We start from the raw sequence: 19,615 nt of genomic DNA, 5'->3' as shown, positions 1-19,615 counted from the left end.
GCCACGTCACTGATGAACGGTATAAATTCGAGATTATGAGGGACTACGACATGGGAACCAGCCTTAATCGCAAAAAAAAATTTCACTCTTGCCAAAAAGTGCTTTGGACTAAGTTGGCAAGTGAAAGAAAAAGCTCTACAAAAATATGCTTTACAAGTCGCGCATCATACCTTCTCTATATATACGATGGTTCTTCGAGTGTTCCAAGGAAATGTTCTCCCGCAGATTTATTGTGTTTCAATCGTGATGCCAATAGAAATTATTGAAGAAGCTATAACAGTATAATTTTGGAACTTTAGGCAGATATGAAAAACATTATCTGAATACGCAAAGCAACTCCGGATTGGAAAGTGTCTCAATCGACAAAGCCATTGAGAGTTTGGAGTGCCAGGTGGAGAAAGAGTTGACCTCCCTTGGTACCCCCAATTGGCGTCAGTTATCGCGAAACAGGGAACAGCTGGGGTGTTTTTTTAGAAAACGTCTTAAATTGCTTAAGTCGTTAAGTGTCTAGTAATGATGATGCTATTCCTGGAGCATTTGGCGCTTCGTTAAAATTTGCTTAATAGTTTGAAGCCTTTTTGTTTTCAGGTTTTTGATGGTGGCTTTAAAAAATTAACAGAGTACACTTAAATTCCTTCTTGGAGATATGTGCTTATTCGACCATAGTTTGAATAAGGTTCTAATATTTTCTTATCCTATATTTTTTTGTGGTGTGATATTGCAAGTTTCAATTCGTCAAAAGTGGACTGAAGAGTGTACTTTATTTCGCAGTTTGGGACTGATATATCGGGCTGGTAACTTCTTAGTTCCAGTTTAATAGTGCTTAGCGAGTAACTTGCATATAATAATTTTCTCCAATAATTTTTCAAGCCGCCAATATCTGGAACTCTATCAAGTGTTCAATCTGATTGTAGAAGAATTTCAATTGTGCGTTTATTCTTAATTTTGCAAACTTATCGCTAATGAAACAGCTTTTCTTCAAATGTTCGCTTTTGAAGTGCATTAAATTTTATTTTTCGTTAGTTAACTTAAAAACTACGATATTTCAAAAGCTTAGCAAAAAGCACTTAAACCAACAAGAAGTGCAAAATGCAATGGACTGTAAAGCGTACGCAAGTTGAGCAACAACGCCACATTAAATAAATTCAAATCCCCTCGAAAATTCCACAACATCTTGACATTCCATTATCTTAACTCAATTCGATTTGACTTTACTAAACTCATCTTATCTCATCTAAACGTATTGCCAACTCAACTAAACTCAACTGGAGTTGAATACCTTTCACTAAGCTTAAGCTTCAGTTTGTGTTGGCGGTTTGTATTTGTATGTTTAGTACCACAGTAGTAGTGAAATTCTGACGTTCCATCGCTAATGATCTTCTCCTTCGTAGCATTAAGTTAAATGCAATTTACGCGTAGTTTGCAACTTGTGCTGTTGTTTTTGTGTTTGTAATTTCTTATGTTGCTTTAGCGTGCAACCATTGCACTTGTCTTGGCGCTGAAGTTTGGCTGGAATGTGCGTATGTTTTATTATGGTTTGATAAAAAGAGAGGTCATAGTGGGTGGAGTAAAAAGTCATTGCATATACTATATGAAATATACTTGATTGGCTTAGATTTGAGAGAACTCGGTCATTGGCACATGCGTTTTCAAAACATAAGGGATAACAATTTGAGCCTAGATCTGAAAATTTGGAATGTAAGCGTAAGATGAACGTGCGACACAACCGTAAACGTAAGAGTAGTCTGTGCAATTGGTATACTGTCTGAATTTTTATTGAATATTTATTTATTTATTTATGAAAGCATAAGTGTAATCACTACATTGTAGCGTAGAATGGGAGAGCTGATATGAGAAAAATTGCACAAAAATTTAAAGCAAATAAGTTAGCTGAATACAAGTTAAAGTCCCTCAGTATATACACAATTTTCATGTATGCAAGAGCACTAAGAAATGTAACTACATATATTCTGTAAATGCGTGAATTTTATCACGAACAAAAAAATATTCACAACATTAAAGTCAAATTAAAGATAAAATAAAACAAAATTATATAAAATAAAATAAAATAAAATAACATTAAATAAAAAAAATATAACGTAAAATAAAATAAAATAATATAAAATATATGAGATGAAATGAAATGTAATGAAATATAATAAAAAATAATAAAATAAAATAAAATAAAGTAAAATAAAATAAAACAAAATAAAACAAAATTAAATAAAATAAAACCAAATGAAAGGTGTTAGTGATTATTTAAAAGGGAGTGGGCCTTAGTTCCATAGGTGGACGCCTTTTCGAGATATCGGCATAAAGGTGGACAAGGGGTGACTCTAAAATGTGTTTGTACGATGTGGGTATCAAATGCAAGGTGTTAATGAGGGTTTTAAAGGGGAGTGGCCCTTAGTATTATATGTGAAGGCGTTGAGATATCGACCAAAATGTGGCCCAGGGTGACCCAGAATCACCATATTTCATCCCTGTTTTCGTATCTGGTATAGAATTATGGCATTTTTTTCATTTTTCGAAATTTTCGATTTCGAAAAAGTGGGCGTGGTCATTGTCTGATTTCGCCCATTTTTAATACCAAGATAAAGTGAGTCGAGATAAGTACGTGAACTAAGTTTAGTAAAGATATATCGATTTTTGCTAAAGTTATCATGTTAACGGCCAAGAGGAAGGGCAGACGGTCGACTGTGTATAAAAACTAGGCGTGGCTTCAACCGATTTCGCCCATTTTCATAGAAAACAATTATCGGCATAGAAGCTTTGCCCTTACCAAATTTCATAAGGATTGTTGCATCATATAATTACTGGTGTTGAATGTTGACATAATTTACTTATATACTTACTGAAAGATATTTAATTTTTTGTTAAAATTTTACTAAATTTTTTTTTTTTTTAAGTGAGCGTGTTCGTCATCCGATTTTGTAAATTTTTATGTACCACACATATAGTAATATGAGTAACGTTCCTGCCAAATATCATAATGATATCTTCAACGACTGCCAAATTACGGCTTGCAAAACTTTTAAATTACCTTCTTTTAAAAGTGGGTGGTGCTACGCCCATTGTCCAAAATTTTACAAACTTTCTATTCTGCGTCATAATGTCAACCCACCTACCAAGTTTCATCGCTTTATACGTCTTTGGTAATAAATTATTGCACTTTTTGGGTTTTTCGAAATTTTCGATATCGAAAAAGTGGGCGTGATTATAATCCGATTTCGTTCATTTTAAATAGCGATTTGAGATGAGTGCCCAGAAAACTGCGTACCACATTTAATCAAGATACCTTAAAATTTACTCAAGTTATCGTGTTTACGGACGTACGGACGGACGGACATGGCTAAATAAATTTCTTTTTTCACACAGATCATTTTGATATATAGATATAGTCTATATCTATCTCGATTAGTTTATGCCGTTACGGATTACCGTTATGCGAACAAAGTTAATATTCTATGTGAGTTCTGCTCAGCTGAGTATAATAAAATAAAATACAATAAAATAAAGTAACTGAAAGGAGAGTAAATGAGAGAAAAGGGAAGGAAAAGAAAGAAAAATAAGAAAAGAAAAGAACAAAAGGAAATGAAAAGAGAGGAAGGAAAAAGAGATGGAAAAAAGGAAAGGAAAAAATCAAAGAAAGATTTGGCGACATCTGTAGCGGTTCATTTACATTGTTTAAATAAATTCACAATAAAGTGCTCCTAAAGATTTTTTACTCAACCCAATAATACACGAGCGTATATGCGTGTGAGTTAGTGCGTGACTGTAGGTGACTATGATAATTACATCCAAAGTTAGTGCAGGTGGCAACAACTATGTCATTAATGTTGGATGCAAATTAAGGTAGCACTCGTACATCCGCCAAAGCAACATAACTATGTAAATGAAAACATTCATACATACATAAGTATATATTTTAATTGTTAAAGCCAAAACGCATAGTCCCTATGAACTGAGTAAAGATTTAAGCATCATTTTCCAGGATGAATGCAAGTCGACTTCATAATTGGTGCAAATCACAGGTACAATTAATCAGTTAACTTTGCAACTGTTAATTTTCACATACTTTTGTTGGTTTGTTAGAGATAATATCCCGTCAAAGTTTCGGTAAATGACTCAAGATTATAGTCAAGATTCGATGTCACTTGCAATAATCGAGAAAAAAGTTATAAGAAATTTAAACATTTAATAAAAATGATACAACTTTCTTATTAGTACTTTATTTGCCTTAAATTATTGGACTTCGGGAATTTTAATATTATTATATAGAGAAAAGAAATTTTTTGAACCATTGGAGCGTACCGCATCCTGACTAATGCATCCCATATATCGCCGTAAATCAATATTAAGATAACTCAAAAATCTCAAATTTCGAAACTATAAGTACCTCCGGACTTCAAAGTGCAATACCTACCGAACTGTATACTTGATATGTGAACTATCAGATAGGAAAAACTTTGTAAAAAAATGCATTGGGCCATAAAGGAGATAATGTCAGTTTTACGCGTTTTCTCAACATTGCGAATTTTTGAGCTGATCGCTGTTTTGAGGTGTGCGGTTTTATCATATAATGGATTAGGGAAACTTCGTCCTCAATATTTCGGTTGAAAAAAGGCCTGAGTACCAACTATTCATGAAGTTTGATGTGTAAACATACAATTGTATGTTTAGAAAAGTAATCTTTTGAGACTAACCCGAGCTCGCCAAGGAGTTATAGTTAGACCACAACAGAGGCAAATTTAGTAGAAACAAATAGGGTCGGGATTTATGAGAAAAGCTTCGTCGGCGTCTTATGGGTAACACTCGATACTTACCAGTTATTGTTTTTAGAGATTACGATTTCTTCTCGAACACAAGCGAGATTTTTGAGACCCGAGAAATCGAGAACTCGACTTCTCGACATTCTTGCTTAATCGCTGTATGGACAGTATTTATACACTTGTTTTTTTTTTTACTTGTGACTTTTTTTTTGATTATACTGCTTCCCCTTATTTGCAATCTTCTGCTGACGTTCGAATCACTGAACTGTTGAATAAATAACTCCACTATTGAATAATGCAAAATGGCATTTATTTGACTACTTTCAAAATAACACTACTTCACAATACTACTATTGCTCGGAAGGTGGCTTCTCAAATCAAAATGATATTCGCGCCTCTACTGTTACTGCCTTTTATACTCTCTGATTTCCTCTTTCGCATCTTCTAGGCGCTTCCATTTCCAGAATCTACTAGTTAGCCATCAGCTAATAAAATCTCCCTCCAAGAAATCTTCCGAATTATTGTTCTCATTGTACCTGCGTTTCATCTTTCTAATCATTATCCTGAATCGTTCCCTCGCACTCTGTTGTTCGGCGGATGAACTATTTCGTTGGGCTCGATCTTGACGAATTGGCTTTCCACAATCAGTATCATGTTGACGTTTCACAACAGTAGTGCACGCTGGCTTCAAACCACCCTTGCATTCTTTCTGAAAAATTCTTTCAGTCGTCTCAGTGCATCCATAAGGGTTTGTCAATGCCAGTGTTTTTCTCGCAGGTACCTTCGGTTTTGATTTGTTTGGCCCATTCGTCCCATCACCCCTTGCCCGATCTGCTGCCTTTGCCTTTTGTGGTTTTTGTCGAACCTCTTTCACCAGCACTCGCTTACTGCTGAACCCTTGCTCAAAAATGAAGTTAAGTGGCACATCCTTATTCATATACTGCATAATCCTTCCCTGCATATCGATCCTGATGTCATAGTCAACTAAGAAATCCACTCCCAATATGACTTCATCAACGATCTCAGCCGCAACGAATTTATGTAGAACCAAGACCTCTCCAATTAAGACTTCACATACCACTCCTACCTGGACTTGTTTATGCTTGCCAGTAATCGTACGCAATCTTGCTCCAGGTAATGGCTTTACTCTCCTGTTGACCAAATTGGATCGCATTAAAGAATGAGACGCGCCCGTATCTACAGTCAGTACATGTCATGCCATCCACATTTCCTTTGACGGTAAGACTGCTCGATTTCATTCCAGTTTGCGAGATAGGTATCACACGACATTCAATAGCTTGGGCAAGTTCTCGATCTTTACATTTGACTCGCTCTTGCTTATCTACTCCAGCTTTGCGTTTACGACCAGCCAAGTTGGAACTACCATGGCCGGTGCTTCAATGACGTGCAATGTGACTTTGGTTACCTCACTTAAAACACTTCATAACTCCGGCATTTTTTGCTGTAATCCCTTCAGTGCTTCCAAAATTGTGTCTACCCAATCTGGCCTTTCCACTTCCATGCGATGAGATTTGTATGCGGGCTTACTCAAAAGTGACGCTGTTTCCTGAGTCAGTGCATGGGATACCGTTTCAGCAAATATTGGCTTTGGGTTCGCATATGTAGCTCGTTTCGTTTCGGCATCACGTATTTCATTTATAAAGCTATGAATTTTAAGCCCCTCGGTATATTCCACGGGTGCGTCTGCATTTGCGGGATCAGCCAATCTTTCAACATCCGACGCAAACTCCTGCAAAGCCTCATTCGCCTTTTGGTAACGATTTTGCAACTCAATTTGGTATATCTGTTCCTATGCTCGCTTTCGTAACGTCTCTCTAGAGCGCTCATCAATGTTTCATAGTTGTTCCGTTCGTACTCTGAAATTATCTGTAAGGTTTCAGCTGTAGGCCCTTTCAATTCCACGAACAGTGGAGCAACTTTATCTTCAGCATTCCAGTTTTTCACTGTGAAGTCTTCTCAAATTGAAGCTCGAATACCTCGAAAGGAACAGAGCCGTCAAAAGATGGAGTTTTTACCTTCGGATTACACGCTGGAATAGCTGGGCAATTTAGTTGTAACTGTTACACAAGACCTTTCAACGCTTCTATTTCGGCATCAGTTTTGTCCTCGAGTTGTAAAATTTTTGCATCCTGCTCTTCCAGTTACCAAAGAGCTGCGATGATACCTGTTCCGAAATTTTTGTCGACATTCCAGATATACGTGCCTCTTGCGCTTCCAGTTGCGATGACATATATGTCTTCTGTTCTCCCAATTGAGATGACATTTCGACGCCATTTCTGAAATGCGTGCCTCCTGTGACTCCAGCTGAAATGCCATTGTCGATGTTTGTGCAGATATTGTGCTCGTCACTGTCTCCGGTATTTCGTTTTTTTCTTCCATTTTTGTTGTTGTTTTATCGCTATCATAATGAAAGACATACTCCTCAGCATTGATTCCTTCAAATACTATAGCTACACTTAGTCGTCTTTGTAGCTGGGATTTATCGCCAAAAATAGCCAATCCGCGGACTTCCAACTCCTCCTTCAGTTGCTGGATCGTCAATTCACTCAACTTTGCCATGCCCAATTTGTATTAGAAGTCTTCGGAATTTATTCAACCATTCCTCTTCTGACACCAATTGTAACGAATTTATTACAATTCCCCTTATTTGCAATCTTCTGCTAACGTTCGAATCACTGAACTGTTGAATAAATAACTCCACTATTGAATAATGCAAAATGGCATTTATTTGACTACTTTCAAAATAACACTACTTCACAATACTACTATTGCTCGGAAGGTGGCTTCTCAAATCAAAATGATATTCGCGCCTCTACTGTTACTGCCTTTTATACTCTCTGATTTCCTCTTTCGCATCTTCTAGGCGCTTCCATTTCCAGAATCTACTAGTTAGCCATCAGCTAATAAAATCTCCCTCCAAGAAATCTTCCGAATTATTGTTCTCATTGTACCTGCGTTTCATCTTTCTAATCATTATCCTGAATCGTTCCCTCGCACTCTGTTGTTCGGCGGATGAACTATTTCGTTGGGCCCGATCTTGTCGAATTGGCTTTCCACAATCAGTATCATGTTGACGTTTCACAACAGTAGTGCACGCTGGCTTCAACCCACCCTTGCATTCTTTCTGAAAAATTCTTTCAGTCGTCTCAGTGCATCCATAAGGGTTTGTCAATGCCAGTGTTTTTCTCGCAGGTACCTTCGGTTTTGATTTGTTTGGCCCATTCGTTCCATCAACCCTTGCCCGATCTGCTGCCTTTGCCTTTTGTGGTTTTTGTCGAATCTCTTTCACCAGCACTCGCTTACTGCTGAACCCTTGCTCAAAAATGAAGTTAAGTGGCACATCCTTATTCTTATACTGCATAATCCTTCCCTGAATATCGATCCTGATGTCATAGTCAACTAAGAAATCCACTCCCAATATGACTTCATCAACGATCTCAGCCGCAACGAATTTATGTAGAACCATGACCTCTCCAATTAAGACTTCACATACCACTCCTACCTGGACTTGTTTATGCTTGCCAGTAATCGTACGCAATCTTGCTCTAGGTAATGGCTTTACTCTCCTGTTGACCAAATTGGATCGCATTAAAGAATGAGATGCGCCCGTATCTACAGTCAGTACATGTCATGCCATCCACATTTCCTTTGACGGTAAGACTGCTCGATTTCATTCCAGTTCGCGAGATAGGTATCACACGACATTCAATAGCTGGGGCAAGTTCTCGATCTATACATTTGACTCGCTCTTGCTTATCTCCTCCAACTTTGCGTTTACGACCAGCCAAGTTGGAACTACCATGACCGGTGCTGCAATGACGTGCAATGTGACTTTGGCTACCTCACTTAAAACACTTCATAACTCCAGCATTTTTTGTTGTAATCCCTTCAGTGCTTCCAAAATTGTGTCTACCCAATCTGGCCTTTCCACTTCCACGCGATGAGCTTTGTATGCGGGCTTACTCAAAAGTGACGCTGTTTCCTGAGTCAGTGCATGGGATACCGTTTCAGCAAATATTGGCTTTGGGTTCGCATATGTAGCTCGTTTCGTTTCGGCATCACGTATTCCATTTATAAAGCTCTGAATTTTAAGCCCCTCGGTATATTCCACGGGTGCGTCTGCATTTGCGGGATCAGCCAATCTTTCAACATCCGACGCAAACTCCTGCAAAGCCTCATTCGCCTTTTGGTAACGATTTTGCAACTCAATTTGGTATATCTGTTTCCTATGCTCGCTTTCGTAACGTCTCTCTAGAGCGCTCATCAATGTTTCATAGTTGTTCCGTTCGTACTCTGAAATTATCTGTAAGGTTTCAGCTGTAGGCCCTTTCAATTCCACGAACAGTGGATCAACTTTATCTTCAGCTTCCCAGTTGTTCACTGTGAAGTCTGCTCAAATTGAAGCTCGAATACCTCGAAAGGAACAGAGCCGTCAAAAGATGGAGTTTTTAATTTCGGATTACACGATGGAATAGCTGGGCAATTTAGTTGTAACTGTTACATAAGACCTTTCAATGCTTCTATTTCGGCATCAGTTTTGTCCTCGAGTTGTAAAATTTTTGCATCCTGCTCTTCCAGTTTCGCAAAGAGCTGCGATGATACCTGTTCCGAAATTTTTGTCGACATTCCAGATATACGTGCCTCTTGCGCTTCCAGTTGCGATGACATATATGTCTTCTGTTCTTCCAATTGAGATGAGATTTCGACGCCATTTCTGAAATGCGTGCCTCCTGTGACTCCAGTTGAAATGCCATTTTCGATGTTTGTGCAGATATTGTGCTCGTCACTGTCTACGGTATTTCGTTTTTTTCTTCCATTTTGGTTGTTGTTTTATCGCTATCATAATGGAAGACATACTCCTCAGCATTGATCCAAATACTATAGCTACACTTAGTCGTCTTTGTAGCTGGGATTTATCGCCAAAAATTGCCAATCCACGGACTTCCAACTCCTCCTTCAGTTGCTGGATCGTTAATTCACTCAACTTTGCCATGCCCAATTTGTATTAGAAGTCTTCGGAATTTATTTAACAATTCCTCTTCTGACACCAATTGTAACGAATTTACTGCAATTCCCCTTATTTGCAATCTTCTGCTAACGTTCGAATCACTGAACTGTTGAATAAATAACTCCACTATTCAATAATGCAAAATGGCCTTTATTTGACTACTTTCAAAATAACACTACTTCATAATACTACTATTGCTCGAAAGGTGGCTTCTCTAATCAAAATGATTTTCGCGCCTCTACTGTTGCTGCCTTTTATACTCTCTGATTTCCTCTTCCGCATCTTCTAGGCGCTTCCATTTCCAGAATCTACTAGTTAGCCATCAGCTATAAAATTTCTCAGCTGTAACTACGGATGCACGATTTTATAGTTTCTCTCATTGCATACTTTGGGTAGTATCTCAGATATATGCATGTGGTTGTGCGTTGCTTCTCCGCTGTGTGTACGTACATATGTGTAGACATAATGATTGATTCGTGACAAGTGACTGTCTGTTTTATTGTTGTTGTTACTTCGTTTACTTAGCATCATAGTAGGGATGTGAGCATCACTTAGTGTCACTAATATTCGTCACAATATAATTTTTTTCCTCGAGCCGGCAAAACCATATCTGAATAGTTTTTTTCGCAATATTTAATTTTTCAACGAAACATCAAGAACACGCCTTCCCGCGAGATTCTCGAATCTGAAATTACTCGTAAGGCTCGCGAGATCCTCGACTTTCAATTCAGTCGCTGCATTGGCAATATTCTATACATTTCGGGGTTTTTTACTTGTGGTTTTGCGGACATATTGGCTGATTTTTTATAGCTTTGTTGAAATATTTTCTGTTTCTGTTCCGTCAGTAATACAAGTATTGATAATATGCCGAAAAGAAATTGCTAAACGTCCATGAGAAATCGATAAGTTTAAAATATAAAATCGATAAATTATCGATAACTTTTTGTTAAAAAATCGAAGATCTGTCGTTAAATTTCTTCTAGTATATGTATAAATTGTCGATAAATAATCAATAACTTTTCCACAGTAAATCGACAAATTTTGAATAACGGAGCTTTGCTTATGCAAATCGGTAACTTCTTCATAACTGGTTTATCGATAGGAAATTTATAATACCTCGATAAGAAATGGTTAACTCATTTATACGTCACCTATAACGCATATATAATTGATAGCATGTACTTCGGTTTCGGTGTTGGTTTCGGTTCTAGTTTGGTTCCGGTTTCCTTTGCGGTTAAGGATTTTTTCCGGATTTGGCTACGGCCCAGTTCCCTTTCCGGATTCAGTTCCGGTTTCGGGTTCGGTTAAAGTTTCGGGCTCGGTTTGGGATTCGAGTTCGTGTTCGATTGCGTTCATTTTCTTTCCTTACCTACCACTATGTCTACGCTTACACATTCTGCAGTAACTCATACAGTATACCAATATCACACGCTGTGATCCCCTTACATTCAACATTTATCCATCATACAGCATACCACTTCCAAAGACAACGCTCAAACTTGCGCTTATACTTTACACATTACGCTTATATTAAGAATTCCCCATACCGCGAGCAATGATTTTCGCTACGTCGATTTCTCTCAGCAAATGGGAGTTACAAGCTGGAATTTTTGCCCATCTAGTTAAGAGCTATACTGCCAGGGGTTCGCTATATTTGCATACAAATGTGTGTATATGTCTTGGATTTCGTACAACTTCTCTTGTCTCCTTGTCACCACGATGCCACTTTCGCTCACAAGGTACATATGTACATAACAATAGCAGCATATCGCTTGTCGCATAGCAGGAATTTTTTAAATATTCGTGTCCTGTTTGATTGTTTATATTTCAGCAATCATTGAAGCTTTGTTGCTCTCATTTAATGGTTTTCCTTCAAGTGCTCCAGTCATCAACACCGAAGCCATCAACAACAATTCAACCACCAATACAATTTGCTCATTCATCGCTAATGCCAACACCACGTAACCATTTCCACTTCCTTCCACTACAAACAAAATCAATTGGCAATTTAAATGCAAGAGATAAATGACTTGATAAGAAACAAACAGAACAAAAAAAAAGAAACATAAGACAATCAAACCAGTACTAAAAGTGTGAATTCACGCAGTCAATTGTGATTATGCGTTTATTTTTAATCGGATATGTGTGTAATTGTGATAATAATATCATGTGCATGTTTGGGGAACGCACATAAAACGCATCAGCTACAAGTAAAGCACAAATATCACTTAGTTCTTATTGAACTGACTTTTGAAATATTAGCTGTGTTTTTTTTACCTCTATAGACGATTACGCTTGAACTTTATGTGGACTGCTAAGCGTAAAACTTTAAATACACCTTTGAAATTACTGCGCATAAAATTTGTAATTCTAAATTTCAATACCCATTATACTCAGATGTAACTGAAATATGTGTCTATGTTTCACCCTCTACACTAATTCTATGTATTCTATGCGTGTCCACTATTCATCGCAACTGATTCAGCTACATATTATACATTATGGCCACCAGAGGTTCATATCTCCGATTTTAGGTACACCCTGTTCTGTAGCTAGTTATTTAACCACTGCCGCTAGATGGGTCTCCTAAGCATTATCTAAGCGAGGATAGGCTTTTTTTTACGCGCAAACGTAAACGTATATGCGTGTAAAAAAACATGGCTATTTATTATATACACCTAAAATTTCAAATATTAGCAATCATTCTGCATCAAAAAATTTTTTTCTTTCAAACAAAACAACAAGAATGTTTAAACAAAAATTATATTAAGAAAAAATACTGTGTTTGTTCGCTGTGAACCAAACATTCAAACACGCGTTCAGCGAGAGCACACACATACATATTTATATGTTTGTATATATATGTATATAGATATATTTGCGTGCTAGGAAAGGTTAAAAGCGCCAAAATATTGTAAGCTAACTTTGCGGCGACTCGTAACGAGAAGATTTAGTCAATGTCATCTCCTAAACTCACCCAATTTTACTAAAATTTACAGCAGATTTAGTGGACTAGAGAGCGATCTATGCGAAAAAATGTAATTTATGGTCTAATTTTTGGAATTATCCTACATTAATATTTCGCATAGCAAGCGAAACCGTGAAAAGGAAAAAGAAACACAGATTTCCATGTAGAAAGAGACACAGGAAGCGTGTGAGGGAAAAAGACTGGGGCTATAGAATATTTTGTAGGCAGAGAAAAACGCGAAATGAGAGAATAGGAGGAAGAGAAAAAGACGAGGATATAACATGAAAGTGATGTAGAAAGGAAACGCCAAGGGAATGGGTGATGGCTTGGATGTAGATGGAAAAGTAGAAAGAGAGAGGAGGGGATTAAAAGATAAAAGCATACAATGCAGACGGAAATTATAGTCGCGAAGTAAGCAGCAGTGGCCCTGGGGGAAGTGGACCTTCTAAAGAGAGAAAACTTGATTTTTACGAAGAACATACTAACTGGACAACGCCTTCTGGCGTCGCATGCTTTTAAGTAACAGTAGAGTAGGAGAGAGGTATGAGCTGCAGGAAGCGATAAACACGTTCTACGTTAGTGTCCCGCGTTCGCAAGGTCAAGGCTGCAGCTTTTGGGGCAATAGAGTTCTCAGATCTTGGGGCGTAATTTAGGCTAGGGTCTAGACAACTTCAAGTATTTGCCAAAAGTACGGTGTCATTTTATAGCATAAGTCTTGGCACTTGATTGGTGTTCTTAGGTTTGGACGTCAAACAAATTCTGGTAAACGCTCCTAAGTTTGATGCTTATGTTGAGAAGGTTTCGGAAAATTTTCTTTTCATTTTTTTATCCTTGCAAATACAGGCGAAATTATTTTTGTGTTGTAACTTGGTTATTTTACATCAGACTTTTTAATTTGATAAGTTAAAATTTTTGGCTTGAGAATCTCTATAAACTCTTCTTATTTCCATTTGAGCGCTGAAATCTCTTTCTTATAGTTTTTTCTAAAAAACCAGTCCTTCAAGGTAGGATTTTATTTTCATCAAACTAACAAAAAACCAATAAATGAAAACTCAATCAAATAACGAAGTTAGATACAACCAAAAAAAAAAAAAAAAAACACAATTTCAGCTGTATTTGAATGGATGAAAAAAAGATTTAATTTTTTCTAAAACTCTCTCAACATAATTCTTAAATTGCGTACGGGGATAAACCACCGTTATATAAATATGAAACAAATTTTAATTTGTTTTGCTTAAGTTTCCAAAATCTTCTTAGCAAGTTGGCTTGTAAAACAACAAAGGTTGGTACTTATTTTTGCAAACTGCTCCACATCCACTTATCCTATCATTGCCACATTCGTAGATTGTTGCATGTATTTTTAACCTTTTATCGTTTTTATTTCTCACCTTTGTATATTTATTTATTTGCAGTTTCCACTGTCGCCGTTGAGGCTGTGCTGGGGCGCACCGCAACGCTTCCATGTGACATTGAGCCAGAAGCGAAAGATGACAGAGTTTATATGGTGTTGTGGTTTCGTGAGAGTGCTGGCAAACCACTTTACAGGTGAGTGAGAAAGCTAAAAAGCAAAAATACATACCTACCTATAAAAGACAAAAAAGAAAACAACAAAGAAATATTATAATGAAATACAAAAACAAAGAATTTCTGTGAAATAAGTGGAAAACGTAATGAAGGCAGCTAAATAAACAATGGTAAGAAAAAATTAAAAGAGGCTACATCCTGCGAGTGCATTAAACAATCGCAATAATGTTGATATAAAGAGAAAATCGTGGAACTCATACCTGGAATGTTAACCATATTACACACATACACACATACAAGCACACAGGTGAAACTAACCGAAATGTGGGCGAAAATAATAGTAGCACAAGTGGATTTTAATTGGATGCGGCTGTCGGCTTCTAGCTGTCAGGCTGAAGCTAACAGAGTGTGGCAAATAAAGCTGTAGAAGCGTACTCACCCATGTGTGCTTTGGGGAATTAGTGCACTTACACGCTCTCTTTTTGAGGAATATATACATCTAAGCATATGTAAACCGTTTTTGTATAGATGAACACAATGAGATCATGCATTGGACTGGATCGAGAAAGTTGTAAAAAATTAAAAACTTACGTACTGTGGTTTTTGAAAATATTTTTTTTTTTTCTATCTTCAGCAGAAATGATATTTTCATTGTTCCTTAATTTTGTGAAATCAGCGTTCTAAATGTACACAAAAAAAGTCTTAAAAAATAGCTTTTAAAATAAGGAAAATATTTTGACATAAAAATCTTTCCCTAGATCTGGAAAAATAATTTCCTTAAAAATATAAACTGCTTTTTCCTTGGCTAGTGGGATAAGTTTCTTAAAAAGAGAGAACATTGCATAAAAACTCTTATTCATTAAATTGAAATTGAACTTAAAATAAATTACGAAACCGTCACCGCATTAGATTTCTAGTCGAGGTGCTCAACTTTATATTCCCTGAGCTAACTCCTACATGTAAATATTGTGATAAATATTCCTTCAAGTATTCTTGATTGAAAAAAAATAATAATAATAATTGATTCAAAAATATGAAAAGGTTGATACAAAAATTAGAAATTGTTAATAATCAAGTTTAAGTTTTTCACAATATAAAGAAAATTTCTTTTGGAACGTAGAACTGTGGTGTATATACTTGGTAATGGCAATTGATCAATTAAAAAACTTAATTATTGAATACAATTACTCTTTATTGGTACTTGATAATGAATACATCTTTTTTCAATTCCAGATCAATTATTTCAATTTATTTTAATTCTCTTCAATTAAGTGCCAATATCTGGTAATACATATATGACACTTCTTAATTTTCATGTATTTTTTTTTTTTATTTTTCCTGTATTTTTTCTTAAATTTTTTATCGCCCCCCCTTCTAATACGACTTCAGTATTGGTGTAAGTGTGTAAACTGTATTCCAAAAAACTTACGAAATACAAGAAAAATACAACCGAGTTCATTAAAAAGAAACGAGTCAGTTTGTATTTCGTAAGGTTTTTTTGACATTCGGCTGTTTTTTCTTAATTTTTTTCTGACAAATGAAAATTTTGTTTTTATTTTGAAAATTGTGTGCTCAATTATACAAATAAAATCAACATTTTTGCGAAATATGTGAACTAGGAGAGCGCGATATAATGATCATTGTTTCTATTGTGAAAAAAAAAAAAATGTATTCCAAATAAAATTCTCAATGTAAACAATAACATGCCAAAATAATTTATTTTTGGGCAATATTGGTCTCGCTTTCTCTTGTGCAATATTGTTTTTGTAATTTGACGCTCCGACAAAGTTTCGTCAGTTTTTTCAGTTTAGAATCTAAGACAAAATAAACTAGTGTCATATAAGTATAAATTAGAAGATACAAAAGAATTTTGGGAATGCATCGCTGATGATTTTGAAATGCAGAAATCAGTAAATTATACTTCCGTTCAATACAGTAATTATCTTGGTCTCTAAAATGGTTTTAAAAGTGGTATATGTTACTCTATTTTCTTTGTTTAAAAATGAAATTTTTTTATTAATAAAAAGCCGAATTTTCGCCGCATTAGAGATACACATTAAGTAGCTATTGAGGCTTCTGAGTAGCTATACTCGGACATTAATTTTTATAAGAGATTTTATGAAAGCTTTTCCCAAGCTACCGCAGTATCAATTGCCGTCAAAGCAACCTTCTGTTATCAAAAGGCAACCTCACTTGGATGAAAACATTTTACACAATGATGACTACTAAGAGGTGATGACCGCGACTTTCAAGCTTTTTCACAGTGATCATCGAACTCTCGCTTGAAATTATATTTCCTAGGACTATGTCCATTGTCAGCTTTAACAAAATAAATTATACGCTCCCAAGGTGATCTGTTGTGGTACATAGAGCCTCTAAACACACTTTCTATTACAGAAATGCAACCTAATATGCAAGAGAGAGCTATTAGATAACGTTTTCATATTTTTCATAGCGCCTCTTAAATGTACCGCTACTCAACGGTTTGACCATGAAATTCTTGGTATGCATTATATCTCTTCAGTTAGTGCCAATGCTCAGCTTTTCTAAAACAGTTTTATTTTGCCTCTAACTTTGCACACACGTCGAAGGCCTGGGAAAAATTAAAAGATAGCGCGAAGCAAATTGTAAGAGAAGCTTAGCTTAAAAAAGGACCTAAGTTTGTAACATGAGGTATTGTTCTTGCTTTTTATGGATGAATCAATTTTTTCTTACAAAAATTTTTAAAATTTTAAATAATTGAAAATGTGTGTATTAGATATCAATTACCAATGTACTTATACTTGGTAATTGATTCTTTTTCTCAAGGCGTACTATCGTCAAATCCGGTTTTTTGAAAATATCTCACTTTTTGAAGCGTTACCACATTTTCCTCTTAAAAATTTGTAAATTTTCTGAATTGAAATTCTTATATAAGTCTAACACAAAATTTTTATACTCAGCTGAGCAGAGCTCATAGAGTATATTAATTTTGTTCGTTAACGGTACCCCGTAACGGCATAAACTAATCGAGATAGATATAGACTTCCATATATGTAAATGATCTGGGCGAAAAAGGAAATTCATTTAGCCATGTCCGTCCGTCTGACCCTAAACATGATAACTTGAGTAAATTTTGAGGTAACTTAATGAAATTTGGTATGTAAGTTCCTGGGCACTCATCTCAGATCTCTATTTAAAATAAACGAAATCGGAATATAACCACGCCCACTCTTTCGATATCGAAAATTTCGAAAAATCGAAAAAGTGCGATAATTCTTTACCAAAGACGGATATAGCGATGAAACTTGGATGGTGGGTTGACCTCATGACGCAGAATAGAAAATTAGTAAAATTTTGGACGATGGGCGTGGCACCGCCCACTTTAAAAAGAAGGTAATTTAAAAGTTTTGCAAACTGTAGTTTGGCAGCTGAATATGTAATGTTCGGTTACACGCGAACTTAGCCTTCTTTACTTTTTGGAAATTTGTTTAATTTAGCGATTCTGAGAAATTATTTTCGTATCTAAATCAACACAGTCTAGTTGGCACTTATCTAAACCTTATTTCGTTGGTGCTTTAGGAAATATTACCCTCTTTTTTGCGAAGATTTTTTTATGTGAGATCACCGTTGCTGATTTCTTTCTACCATCATAAATAAGTCTGCTTTTGTATGAAGCCAAATATGAATAGGAATATACATATCCCAATAAACACAACAAAAAAAACACAAATCTTTGCCTGTTAGTTAGCGCTTTGAGTACTCATATATATATGGGCATTCAGTGTTTTTTGTTGTGTGGTTTTGAAAATGTCAAAATTTGTATTGCAAAGATTTGCCAATTCTGCACAATATCATGCAGTTTTAAATTTAAGTTCCACGGCATTCGATTTTGTTTGTCGCTTATTATGAAACTATCCAGAATGACTCCCAAATATTTGACTTGATCGCTAAACGCTAAGAACCTACCCCCAATTCGTAGCGGTGTAAGATTTAGTACTTTGTACCTCCTCGTGAAGAGAACAAGCTCGGTTTTATCCGGGTTGACTTCCAAACCTGTGGCGGGTTGTACTCCTGGAGCAGCTCCAAGATGTCAGCTGGGTCCGTTGCCGTCACTGGAACCCAGGCTCTAGCCCTTGGTTGTGAGGGGATATCACGCGCCTCCACCACCTTGAGGCGCGCGCGCGGATATACCACCCCTATCAGCGTGACGGCGGCCCTATAGAAGTTGATCGACCTGGCGTCGTCACAGGAAATTAGCTTGATATTGCCCTGGAACCACCCTGCATCGGTATAAGATGGCGGTGGACCAGGGTTATCTTTTTAACCTTAACGGCCACCGTAGCGAGCGCGGCCCGATCCACTTCCACTGTTGTTTCGGGATCCTGCCATCTTCGCTGCTCTCGTCTATAATGCCAATGATCGGCCGACCCTTTGCAATTTCGGCGAAAGATCGCGTGCAGCCTCCCTGCGTCTTGGCCCTTTTCGGTGCCGTGGGTTTGGATTCATCCATGGACCGCTGGCGTTTCGAGGTTTCATCACTCTCGACTAAAACTTTTAAAATTACTTCAACTAAAAAATTAAAAATAAATAATAGTTTAACAAAACTAAAAAACACGCTTTTATAGCAAACCGAACTAAAAAATAGAAAATAATTTTCAATTAAAAAAGTTTATATAACAGTAGTAGAAGGTCAAACAATCGTTTAAAGTTAATCACCTCAAAATAAAATTATAATAAAATTTAAGTTATTAACAGAATAATTTAATTCACAGTAAAAAGCGTGGGGTGCTCGATATTGAATGTTACAATCATTCTGTTGGCAACTATCTGAGAGGAAAGATACGAAATGTAGTCAAATGCACCCCACGCTTTTTACTCTGAATTAAATTATTCTGTTAATAACTTAAATTTTATTATAATTTTATTTTGAGGTGATTAACTATAAACGATTGTTTGACCTTCTACTACTGTTATGTAAACTATTTTTAATTGAAAATTATTTTCTATTTTTTAGTTCGGTTTGCTATAAAAGCGTGTTTTATTAGTTTTTTCAAACTATTATTTATTTACTTTTGCTTCTTTGTTTTATAAATTTGTTTCATTTAATTTATCGATCTAAGAAAAAAAGAAATTGTATTGAGCGATATCAGCCTGTCTCGCTTACCAAATACACAATTTTATATATTATACCATATTTTATATTACCTTGTTTTAATTTATTTTATTTAATTTTTTATATTATTTTATTTTATATTATTTTATTTTATTTTATTCTATTTTATTTTGTTTTATGTTATTTTATTTTTAATTTAATTTAATTAATTTTATTTTATTTCATTT

At 36.0% G+C, this 19,615-nt stretch overlaps 1 protein-coding gene across 1 annotated transcript in view; it reads left to right on the top strand.

Moving 5' to 3' along the window:
• Nucleotides 1-19,615, top strand: part of side-III (sidestep III) — a 733,037-nt gene that overhangs the window by 318,869 nt on the left and 394,553 nt on the right. Inside the window, exon 3 of the mRNA XM_067767231.1 lies at nt 14,182-14,314. Coding sequence (XP_067623332.1) covers nt 14,182-14,314 — 133 coding nt within the window. The remainder of the gene's footprint in view (nt 1-14,181; nt 14,315-19,615) is intronic.

This window comes from Eurosta solidaginis, chromosome 1 (genome assembly GCF_040869045.1).
Source record: "Eurosta solidaginis isolate ZX-2024a chromosome 1, ASM4086904v1, whole genome shotgun sequence".
NCBI classification, from domain to species: domain Eukaryota; kingdom Metazoa; phylum Arthropoda; class Insecta; order Diptera; family Tephritidae; genus Eurosta; species Eurosta solidaginis.
Note: the sequence above shows the minus strand (reverse complement) of the source record. Positions and strands in the feature narration are given on the sequence as shown.